Below are 18147 nucleotides of genomic sequence, written 5' to 3' on the forward strand. Positions count from 1 at the left end.
TAACTCAGTTGATATGAATTCAAATATTATCATATACATATTTTTATTACTTTTTAAAAAAAAGACTAAAATACTCTCAAATAGTATAATTTATTTTAAATGCAAATAGGCATTAAAATAATTTTCCTAATTGAGTTGAAATCCAATTAATAGGTCACACCAATTAGGAAAAAAAATTATGCATTTCGTCTCATGGAGTTAAAAATTGTATATTTATATACAAAAGCAATATTTGAAACCTTATTAAATTTATATAAAATAATTTTTTTATAATTTCAGATTTTTTATAATAAAATTATTTAATTGTATATTTATATTAAATTTTTACCTTTTTCATTTAACTTGCAAAAAAAAAATCAAAACATAATAAAATTATTTTTACATTTTTTACAAATAATAATATCCTTAAAAAAAACAATTGGGACTTACTAGCGTATACTGTTACAACAATGTGAATTAAAACACACACACATAAAAAAAAAATCTTTCAATTATTTTTCATTTTCTTACTAATAAAACAATGATTCCCCCCGCCCCCCCCCCCCAAAAAAAAAAAAAGATTTTCATCTTAACAAATTTCTAATCCATGCTTTAGCCTAACTAATCCCATTAACATTTACATACTAGTAAACAAAAAAGGAAGAGTTTACATTTGATGCAAGGATGATGTATATATCTATAAAATGCCAATGAACCAGATGATGCCACTTAATTAAAAGTTTTGGAAGTAAATCCACCTAACTTCACTTTTAATAAAATGGCATAATTTGGTTCGTAGACATTGTATATATTCATATATTATCGGTGTATCAAAAATAAATCTAAATATACAAAAATGTCCAAAAAACTAACTCTTCATGGGGCGCTTCCCATGGGGGTCAGATTTTGAGGAGCTTGCAAGAGTTGTTGCTGAAGCAGATGCAGATGCAGTATTAGTATTACAATTAAAGGTTGATTCAGAAGTATGAGAATCTGAAAAACCGGAAGCTCCTGCAGTCGATGAGGATCCAGGGCGAGGGCGTGATCTCCTGTATCGGTTACCCGCAATTCCAGGTCTCATTGGCTCATCTAGATGTCCAGGTTTCTTTGACAGCATAATAACAACCCGGTGCATGTCAGGTCGTGTTTTGGGATCACTTTGCACACATAGTAACCCTATTCGGATGCAGAAACTTACTTGCTCCGGGGGTGCTGATGGCACTATGGCAGCATCCATAATCTCCAGGCCCTTCCCTTTTTTGTAAAGCTTATATGCCTGCAAAATCAACAACCAAACAAGTGCCGGTTACAACCCTTTCTTCCAAATCCTTGAATGTTTGAATAATTTTCACCATTAAATGTGAAGATTATGTAACATGATTCCTATGAAACTTCCCATACATGCCAGGACCCATAATGTATTGACTCGGTGCTTTTGACCGAGTCCATCTCATGCAAGTGGTATGGTCCTAACTGAGACCAAATCAATAGGATATAAAAGTAAAGTAAGGCATCATGCAATTTCCAGTCAGATATCACAAAATGTTCAGTCCCCAGATAATGATTTTCGCCTTTGTGGAAAGTCCACAGGACAGCAGATATGTAATAAGGCAGAGCAAGAACTATGCTAAGGTATAAATGCCAGATGACATTAGACAGAAAGACTAATAATAGCACACAAAATGTCATCTCGTACAAGCTGCAAACATTCAAAAATATGAATGTCACGAATTACTAAAAGTTATCTTAGTTAAATGAATGATTCCATCTATGTTACTTGGACTTGGCTGAACATAAGTGCATTTGTTTTTCAAGCTTTTCTATATATTTGGAGAGTTGGAAAGAAAATGAAGACTTGAAGCAACAAAAGATTAGATCATAATCTAGCTCTTACCCAATCAAGTAGATTTTGAGCATCCACATTTAAATTGAAGGATGAGTTTTTCTGGCCACTGATCAGCTCCAGAACCAAAACTCCGAAACTGAACACATCTGCCTTCGCTGATAGTTGTCCATGCATGACATACTCCGGTGCCATATATCCACTGTTTCCAAACAATAAAATACAAATAACTTCATTAAATTGACACCTTATGACATTACCACAAAATCAGAAGCATGTAGATCTCATCATATTATCAATTAAGAGGATGCATGCGAGACAACGTACTTAGTACCAGCTACACGGGTGTTGACATTTGATTCACCCTCGGGAAAGAGACGAGCCATACCAAAATCAGCAATTTTAGGGACCCATTTATCATCAAGTAAAATATTGCTTGCCTTGATATCCCGATGAATGATACGATTGTGTGAGTCTTCGTGGAGGTAAAGCAAACCTCGTGCGATGCCTGTAATTATTTCATACCTTCGCTTCCAGTCAAGCTCCACGTTTCTATTCGATTCTACGGAGGGAAAAATCTTAATCATCATTATTATTACTAAAACCTGGAATTTTTCATTAAAAAGGTTTTTTGACTAGATGATAAATAATCTCATATTCGATGATCAGTTTCAAGCACAATCTTGAAGTTAAGTTTCAAAGAACGAGTCTAGTAGAACATCCCTTGAATCACAATATCTAAAGATCATTTATAGCAATACTCATGCATGTTGCCAAAGATGGTTACACCATCTCGTGTAAAACTCATATGATTCACGATGAGCTCAGTTGACTCAACTATTACAATTAAATACATACTAGATATCACCAAGGGAACGAACCAATGGTAAGAAACTTTTACTCTGGCTTGTTTGAGTCCTGGAATGGCAGTGATGCAGTTAACGACAGATCAGTCATTAGTCAAAGCTCTCACTCAGCCTAACTGCTAATTTCTCATAATCCAAGACCCTTTCAAACTATAATTTTAACATTTTTCAAAATATAAACGCATCAAGGTTAGCACAACATAAGTTGTAATTTCCACTCTTAGTCAGAATTCTCCTCCTCATAAAAATAAGGGTTAGTTCTTTTTAGAGAACAAAGGTTCTGCCTTGTCTCTATTGCTCAATCCATATCCTTTCAAAGCTGTTCGAAATGAGTATTCATAGTTTCTACACATATTAGTCTGTTTTGAGTTCTAAAAACCGACATCAATAACAACAGCACCACAGACACACAAAGGTGGAGATGAAACAAAAGAAACAACAAATACGAAACAAAAGGAAAACAAACAATATAGCCTTCTAGCACCGAAAGCTAAATTGTGCCAAAACTATCAGAGTTAATCCATTATAATTTATTCTGATAGCCCGAAACCTGCATAAAAACAAATTATGGTAACTTACTGAAGAGAAACTTGTCAAGACTCTGATTAGCGACATACTCATACACCAAAAAGCTTTTCGTTGCCATGTATGCAGTAGCCCAACAGATTCACAACATTGCGGTGCTGTACACGTGCTAGCAACTTCGCCTCGTTCTCAAATTCCTTTTTCCCCTGATTCGAGTATTGAGATAGCTTCTTCACTGCAATTTCCCTTCCATCATCTAACTTACCCTACAAATTAAAGAACAGCCATCAATTACAGATAAGTTCCTCACAGATAAGCTCAATTAACTAAAAACATCAGCATTTTGAAACCTGAAAACTACTTGAGAGCAACATGATTTTAAGCTTGGTTTAAGATGGAATTACTGGAAAAGTAAGGCAGGCTTAATGAATTAACTACAGTTCTAGCTTCTTGTGCAACTTCAATTAAAATTTTCTATGCTTTACCTCCTCATTAATAGCTAAGACAAACAGCTTAATGGTTTGATTAGGTTCTTGAGTTATTAGGACAAACGGTTCACTCTAAATCAAAGCTAATAGTGAAAAATGGAAATCTCAAGCTATGTTAGACTCTTCATTTTTCCTTAAGTAAATGAAAAATTATCAAAAACGAAGCCTGTCCCATTGTATCAAATATACTTCAATGCAAACAATATGTATGACAATCCATTGTATCACATTCTATAAATTCAAACAAGAATTATTTTCTAACCAATGGGGAAAAAATTAAATAAATAAGGTTCAACAAAAGGTTTCCTTTATTTTCTAGCTAGCCATACAATAATTAGGATCTTACCCTATAAACAGGTCCAAAACCCCCTTCACCGAGCTTGTGGTGAGGGTGGAAATCTTTTGTAGCAGCAACTAAAGTCTCGAAAAGGAAGTTCTTTTGTTCTTTTTGAGCTATTTTCTCCAAATCCTCTTCATTTTCCCCACCTGAAACACACACCAAATAACACACTAATCATCAATCGTGTAGAGAAAAGATCAAACTTTTCACATAAAAACTGGGCTCCCCCCCCCCCCATTTTACCATTGCTTGAGTTGGACCTGAAAGGTTTGATTAGATTTTGAAAGAAATTCTTGGCTTTAGACATAGGGTCTTGAAAACTAGACCATGAAATGAAAATGGAATGAGAAGAAGTAATGAATTGTTGGGAGGATGAAGAAAAAGAGGAAGGTTTCAGAGATACTAATGAGAAATTTGATGGTTTTCCTGGATATGATTTGGGCGGAAAACAAAGATACGTTTGGGATTGATTGAGCGTGTTGACTATTTGGTTGACAGTTCACATTTGCATTTCTCTTGAAATTGGATTTGGTCTTATTTTCTATAAAATTAAATTTCCAGTTTATTGTTAAGTTTCTGGAATAAAGAAATGAATCAAATTTTAGATTTGTATCTTGTAAATAATAATCATAATTATCTTTCAATTTCATTCCAAATTATTTAAAATTTGTTTTGAGTTCATATATAAGCAACTCTAAAATTTGGGATATTTATTATCCAGAATTTTAAAGGTGAAATCAATAAAATAAATCTACATACCATGAACTCTTAAAAATCCAAAAATTCAATTAACTCCATGTATTAAATTTACACCCAATTAAGTCGGTATTAACAATTTTTATCATTGACCATTAAAACAAATTGATGGATAATCAGATTGTGACACATGAAAACTTTTGATTTAATCTAATAATTTTCTCATAAAAATATTAAAAAATCAGAAAAAAATAAAAATATATAAACAAATCAAAAAATTTATTAAATACTAAAATTTATATAAACTTATTAAAATTATAAAAACTTATAAATATTATATATAATTAATTTTCTAAAATTTATATCAAATTTTATACTTTTTAAATATTAATATTTTTATAATTTTTTTAATCATTTTCATGAGAAAAATATTAAATTAAACTAGAAGCTACAACGTGTCACTATTTAATTGGATTGATTTGTTAATTTATTTTAACAATGAATAAAAAAATGGAAATTAATTGATTATTTAAATTAAGTGGGAATTTAATAGTTTAATTATTTTTTTGAGGTATAACTGTTAAAATTAAATAAGGTTGTCCTGGTAAGCGAAGGAAAAGAGAGAGTTTTGGTAGTTAAGCAATTTGACATATGTTGGGTTGAAACTTGAAAATTCAAACGGAAGTTGACGTTTGAGTCATTGTGTGTGTTGATATAAAAAATATATAATAAACCCTTATTTTAACATCATCAAAAATATACACAGATTTCTCAATTTTATGTAACTTAATAATATTAAATTTTACACTGTAAATATTTTTTTTATTTTACTATAAAAATAACGCGTATAGTAAATTATTTACTAGAATGATATGTTTTTAATAGTAAATTTAGATGGCATCAATATCTCATCTATCATTAGTCTCAAAAGTCATCTCATCATTTTCTAATTATTCAAGGTGAAATAAAAAATTAATTGTAAAGTGGTGTTGTCATTTTGTAAGCAAAACAAAATATTGTTTGTGTTTTCTTTAAATATTATACAATATCGAAAAAATACAAAATATAATACATTAACGCACTTGTTCAAATTTCTTTTTATAAAGTTGGAGTAAAATAAAAAATTTAGCATGTGAGAAAAAAGATTTAAAGAATTAGTTGGGAAGGAGTTTTAAAATACAAAATTTTGTATCGTCACCATATCAGGCAACGTGATTTGGCTCACTGGCACACAATCCCAACATGTTACTTTTTTTTTAAGAAAAATTGAATCGATTCTGCCAATGGGTGAAGTGACACCACTTAAATTTTATATTTTGTATTTCTTCAATATTGTACCATGTTTAAAGAAAATACAAATAATTTTTACTTTTACCTGACAAATTGGTAGCACTACTTTAAAAATAATTTTTAAAGAAATGATGGGTGACTTTTGAGGCTGGTGTGATCTAACATGTTAACCATACTTAAATTTACTAATGAAAATATACCATTTTGATAAATAATTTACAACATATCCTATTTTCGTAATTATTTTTTTCTTTAGGTATTACTAATGTAAAAACCCAATATTTTAGAAATCCGTTTTGAAATAATTTCTCCTTGAGTTTGTTCTGTTGTTGATTAATTTTAATGCTGCTAATGTTGTTGGTAAGTGAAAAGGCTAATGGAGACATATTTTTTATCTGAATAAGAAAAAGGGTCTTGCAGTTAGTTGGGAGAAGCCTACTGTTGGGCGGGTCAAACTGAACTCAGTCCTGGAGTGGCTACGGGTTTTGCTTTTGGGTAAATAATTGTAAACTGATTCTTCATCTAGTTTACCCAATATTTATCCATTAGTTTCAAAAACAAAACAACTATATAATTTTAAATATTGAATATTTATGACAGTTTTTCCTTCAAATTATAATATTTCGAAACTAAAATTTTAATTTTATATAGATTAAATTTTGCTATTGTGGATTTAATTTATCAACTTTAATTTGAGTTCTTGTAATTTTTTACTTGATAAATTTCGTCCCCATACTTAATTTGAAAATTTCAATCTTGACTCAAATCGTAGCAATTAAATCTATATAGTTAAATTATACTATTAATCATGTATCATGCATAGAGTCGTAGATTTAGTCTAGTTTCTCCAATTTGATCATTCATTGTCCCCTTATTTTAAAAAATTCAAAATTTCGATATTGACACAAATGTCCATCGTTAAATCTATAAACTGGCTTTTTAAATAAGTAATATGTGAAAAATAAGTTGACATAAAATTAAATATGTGATAATATATTTACGCATAAGATTTTGAAAATAATAAACTTAATGGATTTAACAACTATCGTTTGATAAATACTGAAATGTTAAAAATTCAAAAAAAGGAAACAAACTAAAATGACTTAAAATCTATATCTTATGCATAATACAAAAACTAAAACCAAAAAATCAACCTTCCATGAAACATATTTTTAAAAAGCATAAAGATACTTCTCACCATATTATTTTGAAGAAACATATTTTTAAAAAGCATAAAGATACTTCTCACCATATTATTTTGAAGGGTTATTATGTAGTTTACCCTTTGAACTTATTCAAAAGTACCTCAGTACCTGGATTTGTATCTAGTTGATGTCTAAACTTTTATTTTGTTACACACATTATCCCAATTTGTTAACAACATTAATTTTGTAAGGGTTAACATGTTGTTTGCCCATTTAACTTGTCCAAAAATTATTAGATTTTAAAATTTTAAAATTCATGCTCATCATGTGTCATATTAAGACACTACATGTCATCGTAGAATTGGCCATTAATACCATTTCAATACAAACTAATGGTGTTATTGAAGAGGCACAAACCTAAGTAATGGAATACCAACTAAGTACAAAAAAATTCAGATACTTTATTTTAAAAAGAAAAAGACACTCAAGAGTTAAAGAGGGTGTCCTTTCAAAAATAAAAAAAGAGGCTATTTAGGCGTAAATTAATGATAAAAAAAATAGAAGCCGAAAATTGACGAAAAATAGTACTCGGGAGTTGATCAATTAAGTCCGTTGGGTTGGCAGCCAAGTCATGATTTACTCGAGATTCAATGCAAGTGGCAGAAAGCTGGAGAAATTTTCAACATAATATTTATGAATTGGTGGCAGCAACAAATTATTATTACATCTTTAAATATCCACAGGCTGGCTTTTACAGCCCATACAAGTGCAAAACACAGGTGCTTTCTACACACTCTTCTCATCTCCCAACCAAAATACACACCCATCAACTCTTCGTATTTAACACTACAATAGGCCTGTGCTTCCACCAAATGGATTATTCGCATGTGGTTGAGCAAATGGAACCATTTGGTTAGCTGGAAATGCCCCCAACCCTGCATCACCAAAAGGATTTGATGGGCTCATCACCAAATGCGGCTGCGGATAGGTGGGTTGGTATGAACCAAAAGGGTTGTTCTGCTGCTGACCCATTGCTGCCATTTGAACTACTGTAGGGGTTGCAATGTTATTTGATACCGCAAATGGATCTTGTACCTCAAACGGGTTTGGTGCTGCAGTCCCGTATACAGGCTGCTGAGAAGCTCTATACGCTGCTTCATCGTATAAACTGTTGAGGGTGAGTGAGTCCAATCCACCAGCCTGACAATTATTGATAACAATATCGCTTAGATAATTTAGATTGTTTGCAACGGGCTCAGAAGGAAGATCCTCAATGTATCCTCACTCAGGTACTTAGATTTATCTTTCAGTTGCATGTATATCTTTCAAACGGGGCAAGCAATGAAAATCTAAACTGAAACTGCTGGAAGAAAGATACTTGATAAACTACCCAGAAATTTAAACCAGAAGTAAGAAGCCCTAGTTCCCAAAAAAAAAAAAAAGGTCCAGAATTAGCAGATCTCCATTTCCTACAGGTACACATTTATATTTGGTAAGATTTCGTCCATATCCCCCACCTCCAATCATCCAAGTCCAATGTACAGACCTTTGAAGGTGTCATATCCTTAAGAGTCATGTATGAATATGTATCGGACTTGGATACTTTAGTTGAAACAACATAGTCTCAGGCAAAAGAAATACATGAGAAGTGATCAGAAAGGGCATACCAATTGTCTTTCAGTTGGTGCAGAAATATCAGTGCTTGGTGTAGTGACAAGGGCAAGTTCCCATCCAGTAGGATCAAAATCTTTTGGTTGGCCGGCACTAGAATTAAATTCTGAGGCAGTACCTGCAAAATAAAGAAAAAAGTGTACCTTCTTAGCCTCACACTGCCAAAGATCAGAATAGTATCCATCAACAAAAGAAGGGAAGGTTGGGGGGGGGGGGCGCAAAATAAGAAACATAGTTTACCAGATTCAGTTGGAACAATGGCTAGTGCTAAAGCGTTACTTTCCTCAATTGCCGAGGCATTAGGAGCAGCATCATTCAATCCCTGAACCCAACAAAATGCAATCAATGAAAGAACGAAATAGAAAAATAGGATACATTATCAAACTAAAAAAGAAACATACCAGTAAGTCGTCAGTGTCCAAGTTGGTCTGAGGCACAGGAGGGGGACGAGGAGCAGTCTCGACAGTGGAAACTGCAACATCATCAGCAGGCGCAGATGGTTCAGGTTCATGATTGAATGATTTAGTATCTTCAGAAGGACCTTCCTCAGGTCTGTATGTTAATTGAAGCTGTAATAAAACGACGCCATTAGTTTTATAGCATATATTTATTCAAAATAATGCTAAATTCCAATGCAAATTGAGAATTATTAATTAAACACAAGCAAATGAAGAGGGGAAAAAGTTTACAAGGTCCTCCATTTTAAGATCTAAAATCCCCAGCCAAGTTATATGAATCAACTTTTGCCATTACATTAGCAATTGCAACTAATCATGTTTGCTCACCATCTCAGCTTAGTTTCTCAAGGCTTGATACCAATTCTTATAGCATTATTCTCCTCATCTGTTTCATATTTGGAAACCATCTCTAGCAACTTTACTCATATTTCCCAGACTTCATTTTTCTTCATGCACAGTTAATTGTTAGAATTAACAATTTACCCATACACATCATGCAAATAAAGTTTCAAATCAACCCGCTATCCCTATCATATTTATAGAGTAATACAATCTTTATCATATATATTTAATGGTTGAAGAAATACCATTCATAATCTGCATGAATAAAACATTAGATACTGCCATTAGATTAAACAATATATACATAAATCATATAAAATTTATGAAAGAGTATAAAAGCAAATTAGTTTTACATTAATGTTAATGAATTCCTTATCTTTGTAGCATGTATGTATGTATACGTGCATGTATATTTGCATGTTATCTGGAATAGAATCGAAAGACTACTAACCACAGGTTCTGTTGGAACAGAAACCACACGTGGTGCTTCTCTAATGTACTCTTCCATGGTAGCAAGAAAAGATTGCGGTGGCTGAAACAATAATAGTGTTTAATTAACATCAAAGGATTGAACACAAAAGTCACAGAAGAGAAAACACGAACAACAAATCATCTCAATAGAACCCATACCTCCCGAAGAACAGGAAACTGGAAGTTCCTAGCAAGTTCCAATCCTTTGCAAACTTCATAGAAATCAGAAAGGCTATTAGCCTGCATCATAGACATTAAATATATTTTTACTAAGCCAACATTATATTTAACTGTTGACACCAAGACATCAAACCAGCCACAATTACTAACCAAATGAGAATGTAATCCAATAATCAGAGAAGTAACTAATTAGCAAAAAAATTGACACAAATGTAAATTTTAAGAGATTATATCTTCACCTGCTGACCAGCTCGCTTGTATACATCAAGTGCTTTGACAGCTTCATGTCTTGGCATCTCAAAAAACTGCAATAAAATAAAAAACCACAACTTGAGCTAATGTGAAAAAAGAGGGGAAAACAGAAAAGCATAAGCATGAAACGAGGAAACTCTTTCTAAACAATGAAAAACCATGTCACCTTGTCAACAAGATTGATAATTCCATCATTAATAGCACAATATATTTTGAAGCTCTCCTTTAATACCTGAAATTTGCAATATTGTGAGGTTAACATAGTTTCACAAGTAAAATATTTCCATTGTCAAATACTCATCATTTTACTTATTCCTAAGAGGGTAAAGAGGTTCTTAGGAAGATGTACAAGAATAGGTTTCTGACAATCTTTCTAACAAACACAGAAAACTGTCATGCAATCTTTAAAAGTAAAAAGGAGGTACACATACAAAATGGGGTTTTAAAATCTTATTCTTAAATCTGAAATTCCGAACATACATATATGTCACATAATCAATCAAGTAGTTTTTTATATTATACCATCCTGCAATCACATCTTTTATTAACATCAGTGCTAGGTTGCATTTCATACGCAGGAAGCATAACTTCTAAACTTTAACAGCAATCCACCTTCTGTAAATCAAACATCTCCAAACCCCCCCCCCCCAAATCCTTTCTTTTGAGTAGGTAGGTTAACATGATTCTATAGGTAGCAAAATTAGCAATCATGTTCCAGCTCAATGTCATTTTTAAGGACTCAATGTGATTTATTTGTCCACTAATTAAATTATAAAGATTTCATTGATTTTCGCTATGATCTTTTCACGAATTCAGCCAAATTAAACAGTGGAATTTTAAAGAGATTCAGTTAGACTTGAAATAAAAGGAAGCCAGTGTCAAAGTTATAAGAGGAAATTTATGAAATTGTGCTGTTTATCTCTAAAATAGTTTGAGACACTAGGTTGAAATGTGAGAAGATGCTTGTTCAGTGGATTCTTCTCCCTTTTGGTTAGTAGTTATTTATAAGGGAAATAATTCCATGAACTTTGTACACCTTCCATATGGAAAATGAGAAACTCTTTAATGAGATGGTTAACCATTGGATTTAGCAACTCCAGATTCCACTAGTAGAAAACTCAAAACAAGAACTAGGGACTAGATAAGAATCATACATATGGTGCCCTTTAATAACAAAATCACTACACCAGTTCGATAACTGTATAAAGAACTGCTAGACAATTAAGTTTCAACTCTTCAAACAAAGACTTTTCAAGTAGATTAGTTGAGTGACCGGAGACCAGCAATAAGATAGAAGACAGATAGTGAATTACAAGTGCGCTGGGCCATACCAACTAGTATTCCTTTTCTTGTGTCTGACCAGAATAGAATTCTTTTGAGACCATTCATTACCAGACATGAGATAGAGAAAATGAATAGATCAAGTAGAATGAAAATCATAATCTAACCTAGATGGGAATCTGAAAGCAAAACTAAGCATCTAAGAAGACAAAGAATACTGCATGAAAGCCAGGAAAAAATTCCAGACACCACTAGTGATGATTTGAAATAAGATTGGCTACATAAAATGACACACATAATGAGGGAGAGAGAGGGGGAGGGGGAGGGAGGGGGAGGGGAGAGATTTTGAACATACCAGAGCCAAAGCATACTGTATAACGTAGTTTCCTATAGCAGCACCTTCTGGCTACAAAGAGAGCAGAGAAGCCTATTAACTTCCCAGATATAAGAACAAATAACAGAATCTAAACACATTGAGGAAATAAAACTAAAATTCTACAAGCTTAAAATGTAATAATACCCGGCAGCCAATGAGACGATGAAGCAATTGCTGCAGAGCAGGCAACTGCTCCAACAATTCTTCGCTGCCCAAATCCCTCGTTCTGCTGTAACCCTGCCCATTTAAGAGAACAAAATTTGCAGCAGAACATGAACCCACAATGGTAAAATCAAACACCAGTGTAATTCTACAGAACAAATATTCCAACCTTATCCTGCCCCTGGGAAGGTCTTGGGAGGCGCTCAGCTTCAATGTCATACTTCAGAATCCTAAAGCATTCAAGTCTCTCTTCCAAAAACAAAGCATATGTACGTACCCAGGCAGAGCAATCCCATGCTGAAGAGCATATACAAAAAGGGGTAGGAGTGAATAAGCAAATCAATAGGAAGTTATTACTGATCATGAAGAGACAAATAGAGAAGCATATGCAGACATATGCATAACCAATAGGCATAAAAGTAGAGAGATTTAAAGCTCACCGATGGGGCTGGAATCATCCTTGAAATTAGAAAGTTGGAGTATACGTGCTCGTTGCGAAAAGTTCAAAATTTCTTCCCTGAAAGTCGGGTCACCCTCCCTCAGTGCCCTATGGATAACTATGAGTGTTTTCAATGCAACCTATTAAATAAAGGAAAAAGAAAAATTGCAATATAAGTTTGTCTATCTATATTAAAACAAGAGCTAGATGCTGATTTATTGTAAAAAATCAATACAACTTCATTTATCAAATCATAAATGATAACTATGATGCACACAATGACTTGAGCAACTAAAGAACCATATAAAAAAAAAAAAAAAAAACCAACAATTCTACTTGTAGTAATATTGCCAGAAACTATTCCAAACAACCATCCAAGAATGCATGCAGAACTAGAATAATGAAGCTCAACTGCAAGAAACAGATTTGAGTGGAAAGATGTTGCAACGAACTCTTCCATAAATATTACGGGAAAACATACTACATGATGCACAGCAGTACCTCGGATAATTGCATATTCACGTTAATACTATCAACAGTAAAAAGTCAAATACATAAGCAAGGCGGTAAACAAATCAATAAGAAACAATTAACTTAAACTCCAGAAACAATTAATCGTAGCAATTGTAAACCCCAACTCATTCTAAAGCAAAAGCATCATCGTCCAATTGAACATTGACCCGATATCAAATTAAAAGACCAGAAGTCCTAAGATTTCATAGTCATGATAAGGAAATAATACCGTCCAATTATGAGTCTTGGCCAAACGGCGGGAAAGCGCATGAATGCAATAAGCAACATCTGCTCGAGGCCGAATCGCTGATGTGGCTAACAAGATTTCTGCAACAAAAACCAAATCCCAAAAAAATCAACCCAAATCCCAGAAATTGAAAACCCCGGAAAATCAAATTGGATCTGTAAATTTACACATCCAAAAACCCAAAAAGAACTCACTTCTAAGATGCCTTTCTTTCGGAGGACACTCGACATGGTTGGTAGCTTTAACTATAGCGACATCCAAATCCTAATTAGAAACATTTCACAAAAATAGCGAATCAAAATCCAATAAAATTTCGAATACTAAATATAGAAAAGAAAAAGGAGATCTCCCAAAGAATTACCGCGTAATCGCTATTGACATGAGCGAGACCGACTTTGGTGGAATCTTTAAGAGCGCCATACGCTTTTCTCCATGTTTGAAGAGTCCCCATTTGTAGCGTCTAACCGCTTAAAAGAAAAATAATCCTCAGCACTTGGATTTTCACTTTCCTTTCTCAGTTTGATTACTAATAATTAAGCGTTGCTTGGGATTTTCTTTTCCTTTCTTTTCTTTTTTTTTATCGCAGAGGAAATAGAATGAAAGGAAGAGGGAAAGAAAGAGAGAGAATCCGAAGATGGGCTGTCAGTTGCTGTACTGATGGACGCTTCCATCTAAACTCTAGCTTATAAATATAACTTTCTATGCATAATTTCTCCTCTTTCCTAACTATTTTCTAGACTATTCATTAATCCCTTTATTTTTATTTCACTCCCCGTATATTTCATCCCGTATATTTTAGTAACTTATGTTTGAATCAATACTTATAACAGTAAGCCCTAATATAATACTTGATTCCAAAAAAACTAAAAGAAAATCGTGTATTGGTCCAGATAAATTCATTATATAAAATAAGAGATATATAAATCGAAATACTTTTTATGATCTTATTGACCTAATCTAGAATTTTTTTTATGATACAGGCATGAATTACACTAAGCACAATTATTGAACAGTTTTGTTTTTATTCTTTTTTGTTTGTTCAAAAGGGTATTTTGTTTTTTGATGATATGACACGTTAAATTATTATTTCAAATAGAAATTTTAGATTAATTTATACAATCAATTCCCATATTTTTTAAGTAATTTAATTTTTTTCTTTTATATTCTTTTAATTTTTTTTATTCTTTTAAGCTTCTCCCCCTGTTTCTCTTCCTTTTTCATTTCTTTTAACATAATTTTTTTTTATATTTTTCATTTGTTAAAATATAGAAAAAACTATGTTAAAAGAAATAAAAAAAGAGGAAAGTAGAGGGAGAAGCATAAACGAATTAAAAAAAAAAGAAAGTTAAAAGAATATAAAAGGAAAAAATTAAATTTCTCAAAATGAAAAAATATAAGGACCAACCGTAGAATTTAACCTAAAATTTTAGTTTGAAATGATGATTTAAAGTACCACATCAGATTACCATTACACTCTTGACGTCAATTAAAGGCTCAATGACTAAAATATTACAACACGATAATATAAGTGACTAAAATGTAATCTTAAGTAAACAAAAGTGACTATTTTGGAATTTACCCTTTTTTTATTTTGATATAATATAGAAGTATTCTTTATTAAAATAAATTTTCTATACCATGCTATGTAAATAAATATAATTTATGCTTTAATTGAAACATAAAATTGTTATAACATACTTAACGATTCAATTATTTTTTAAATTGCACCAAAAAATTTAAATAATATTTAATTTTATGATAATTAAATCATATATAGTTTTACAATAATACTATTTATCTTTACAATAAATATTAAGATAGTATTATTTAACTTTTATTTTAATTAAATATTATTTATCTTCATGATAAATATTAAATTACGTTTTACTTTTAAAATTTGAACTGACTATGTTTTTTAAAGATAAATAAAAAATATATTATTTAAATTAAATTTTCTATGAAAATTTTAAATTTAAACTAAATATTAAAATTAATAAATTGGTTAATGAAAAATTAGAATAGTTAAAATTAATATTTAAATTAAAATTAGAATTAATTTAATACAAATATGATATTTTTAATAATATTTAGAATTTAAATTTTAACTATTATGTCTTGAATAGTTAAATTATATTGATATTTTTTAAAAAAATCTAATTATAAGAAATTTAAATATATAAAAAAGTTTAAAAGATAGTCATTTGTGAAGTTTATAACTATTTTTTTAAATAACTTAGAATTGTGTTTCTGTAACCTAAAACTATGATCAGAATAAAATATTATTTTATTAATTTATATTTTAAAACATTGTAAAGACAATTTAGATATACAGTTACATAAGTCAAAAAAACTAAATATATCACCACAGTATATTTAGGTACCTATATTATTTCTTTTTTGGCTTAACAATCAAAAAACCAATAAAAAATCAAAAGATCAATTGAGTTTTTATTAAAAAAATGTGCATCCAATTGAATCCTCAGCGTTTAAAAAAAAAAATTGGTTCCTTCTGTTAACTAAAATCATCAATTGATTGGTTGACTATTAACTTCACTGTCACATTTGACAGAAGCCACCAGATGCTATTGCGCATCAGCAAAACTTTTTTTTAAATAATTAAAATGTGTATATAAAATAAATCTGGACAAATAATTGTCCAAATTCAAATGAACATTGACAAATGGTTGTCTAATTCATTTTGAATGAATGCAAAACTAAAAAAGCCTTCAAAATTATAAAAAAATATTAGAAATTATTTAAAAATTTTAAAAAAATATATAAAAATTTGTAGTGAAAAAAAAATAATTATGCCAATCTTTATTAACGACTGATAATTTTTTTATATAATTTGCCTTTTTTCACCAATTAACTCTAGTAAAATTGTTATTAATGAAGTCAATAATCTCTATTAACGATTAGCTTTCACTACAGCAAAACAGGCTTTTAGCAGCGTTTTTTAGCCCTATAGCATCGCTTATAAGTGCAGCAAAAAATGCCGTTAAATTTTGTGGCACTTGTGTGGGAAAGCGCTGCTATAGAGCATGATCTTTAGTAGCGCTTTCCCTACAAATGCCGCTATAAAATATGATCTTTAGCGGTGCTTTTATTACAAACACCGCTTAAGAACATTATTTTTAGCAACTTTTTTTTACAAACGCTGCAAGAGAGTTGAGCATGTTGTGGCGTTTGTAGCTAGAATTGTAACAGCCTGTTTTTGGTCAAGTCGGAATAGTGGTTCAAAATGACAAATCCGAGGTCAAAAAACTATTTTAATATTATTTTAAGTGTTTACAACATGATAACATGTATGTGTGAAAGTTTTGTGAAAATTTTATTGTTTGAATGCTTAATTCGGTAAAAAGGACTAAATCGCGTAAAGTGTAAAAGTGGAGTTCTATTAGCTAAAAGTATCTAATAGCTATAGAACTTTAAAGTAAAGGTCCTTATGTTGTAATTAGACCATTAATAGCATGATTGGACATATATGGACATGTATTAAAGTGTTTTGATGGTTATTAATCAAGGTTAAAAATGTAAATTAATAAATAAAGGTTAATAAAATAAAACAAAGCCAAAATTTGCTTCATCTTCATGCTTATTGCTGAATTTGAAGGAGGAAGAAAGCCATTTTAGGGTTTGAAACATTTGGCTACTTCAAGGTTCAATTGTAAGTCTGTTTTTGTCCTATTTTTAGTGATTTTTATGTTTTTTGTGATCATTGCAACTAGTTCTAGCTAGCCCAGGGACTATTTTGAAATTTTTTTAAATATTTTGAAAGTTTCCATTGATGAAAATATGTGTTCTTTGATGTTTGATGATGAAATATGAAATCTTGTTGCTATATTTACATATTTTGTAAAGTGATTTTGAATAAAAATGCAAAATAGGAATTTATTTGTGAAAATGTGAAAATGTGTGGTTAAATGTGTGAAAAGTTGAAAAATGTGGGCTTTTAGGGGCATAATAGCAATTTGGCTAACATGGGTTTATTTTGAATTTCATTAATTTGTGATTTTATAAAATAAGGACTAAATTGTGAAAAACGTGAAAGGGCAAATGTGTAAATGTATTTTGAAGTGTGTTTTGGACTAAATTGAATAGAGGGATAATTAAATGAGCTGAATTTGATATTATATATATTAAGAAAAGTGGAATTTGGAATTAGATTGGGGAAAAGACAAAGTACTCGATTAATCGACCAATTTCATCGTTTTCGAACCCGAGGTAAGTTCGTATGTGATAAATTTCATTATAAATGTATTTTAAATGCTTTGATACTGTATAAGTTGTGAATACAAGACTTCGGATAAGTTCGACATTGGCTCGATAGAAATTCGGCATTCAAAATCTTGGTTGAACCTTAAAAATAATTTAGGATACTAGTGACATGTCATTAGGGGATACATGTGTTGGCTTTGGGCCATGATATTAGCACTTCGGGTGCGAGTTATACCGATTTGGCTTCAGGCCATGAATACCGGTTGATTTGGCCTTGGGAAATGATATCAGTATTTCGGACATAAGTTACCTTGATTTGGCTTTGGGCCATGGTATAGGTACTTAATTTGCGAGACTCTTTAGTA

At 31.3% G+C, this 18147-nt stretch overlaps 1 protein-coding gene and 1 pseudogene across 2 annotated transcripts; both read right to left on the reverse strand.

Annotated features, from left to right (window-relative positions):
* Positions 1-353: 353 nt before the first annotated feature.
* Positions 354-4551, reverse strand: LOC107959939 (putative receptor-like protein kinase At4g00960; annotated as a pseudogene).
* A 3289-nt stretch (positions 4552-7840) lies between these two features.
* Positions 7841-14293, reverse strand: LOC107959938 (putative clathrin assembly protein At2g01600). Of its 2 annotated transcripts, XM_016896109.2 has the most exons (15): positions 13926-14293; positions 13759-13828; positions 13547-13644; positions 12806-12944; positions 12535-12662; positions 12348-12440; positions 12183-12233; positions 10713-10778; positions 10534-10599; positions 10274-10354; positions 10095-10175; positions 9245-9412; positions 9084-9165; positions 8840-8961; positions 7841-8372 (listed from the first exon to the last, which is right to left on the reverse strand). In XM_016896109.2, the coding sequence occupies exons 1-15, from the start codon at positions 14013-14015 to the stop codon at positions 8019-8021; spliced, it is 1689 nt and encodes a 562-aa protein (XP_016751598.2). In that variant the 5' UTR covers positions 14016-14293; the 3' UTR covers positions 7841-8018. The 2 variants fall into 2 exon arrangements, with proteins under 2 accessions (XP_016751598.2, XP_016751599.2); XM_016896110.2 differs by lacking the exon at positions 12348-12440.
* Positions 14294-18147: the final 3854 nt, after the last annotated feature.

This window comes from Gossypium hirsutum, chromosome A05 (genome assembly GCF_007990345.1).
Source record: "Gossypium hirsutum isolate 1008001.06 chromosome A05, Gossypium_hirsutum_v2.1, whole genome shotgun sequence".
Taxonomy (NCBI): Eukaryota; Viridiplantae; Streptophyta; class Magnoliopsida; order Malvales; family Malvaceae; genus Gossypium; species Gossypium hirsutum.

Coding starts and splice junctions, on each gene's coding strand:
- LOC107959938 (XM_016896109.2), bottom strand. CDS start 14,015: ATGGGGACTCTTCAAACATGGAGAAAAGCGTATGGCGCTCTTAAAGAT. Junction 10,779..12,182: donor TACAGTATGCTTTGGCTCTG/GTATGTTCAAAA, acceptor TGCAAATTTCAG/GTATTAAAGGAGAGCTTCAA. Junction 9,166..9,244: donor TGGACACTGACGACTTACTG/GTATGTTTCTTT, acceptor TGTTGGGTTCAG/GGATTGAATGATGCTGCTCC.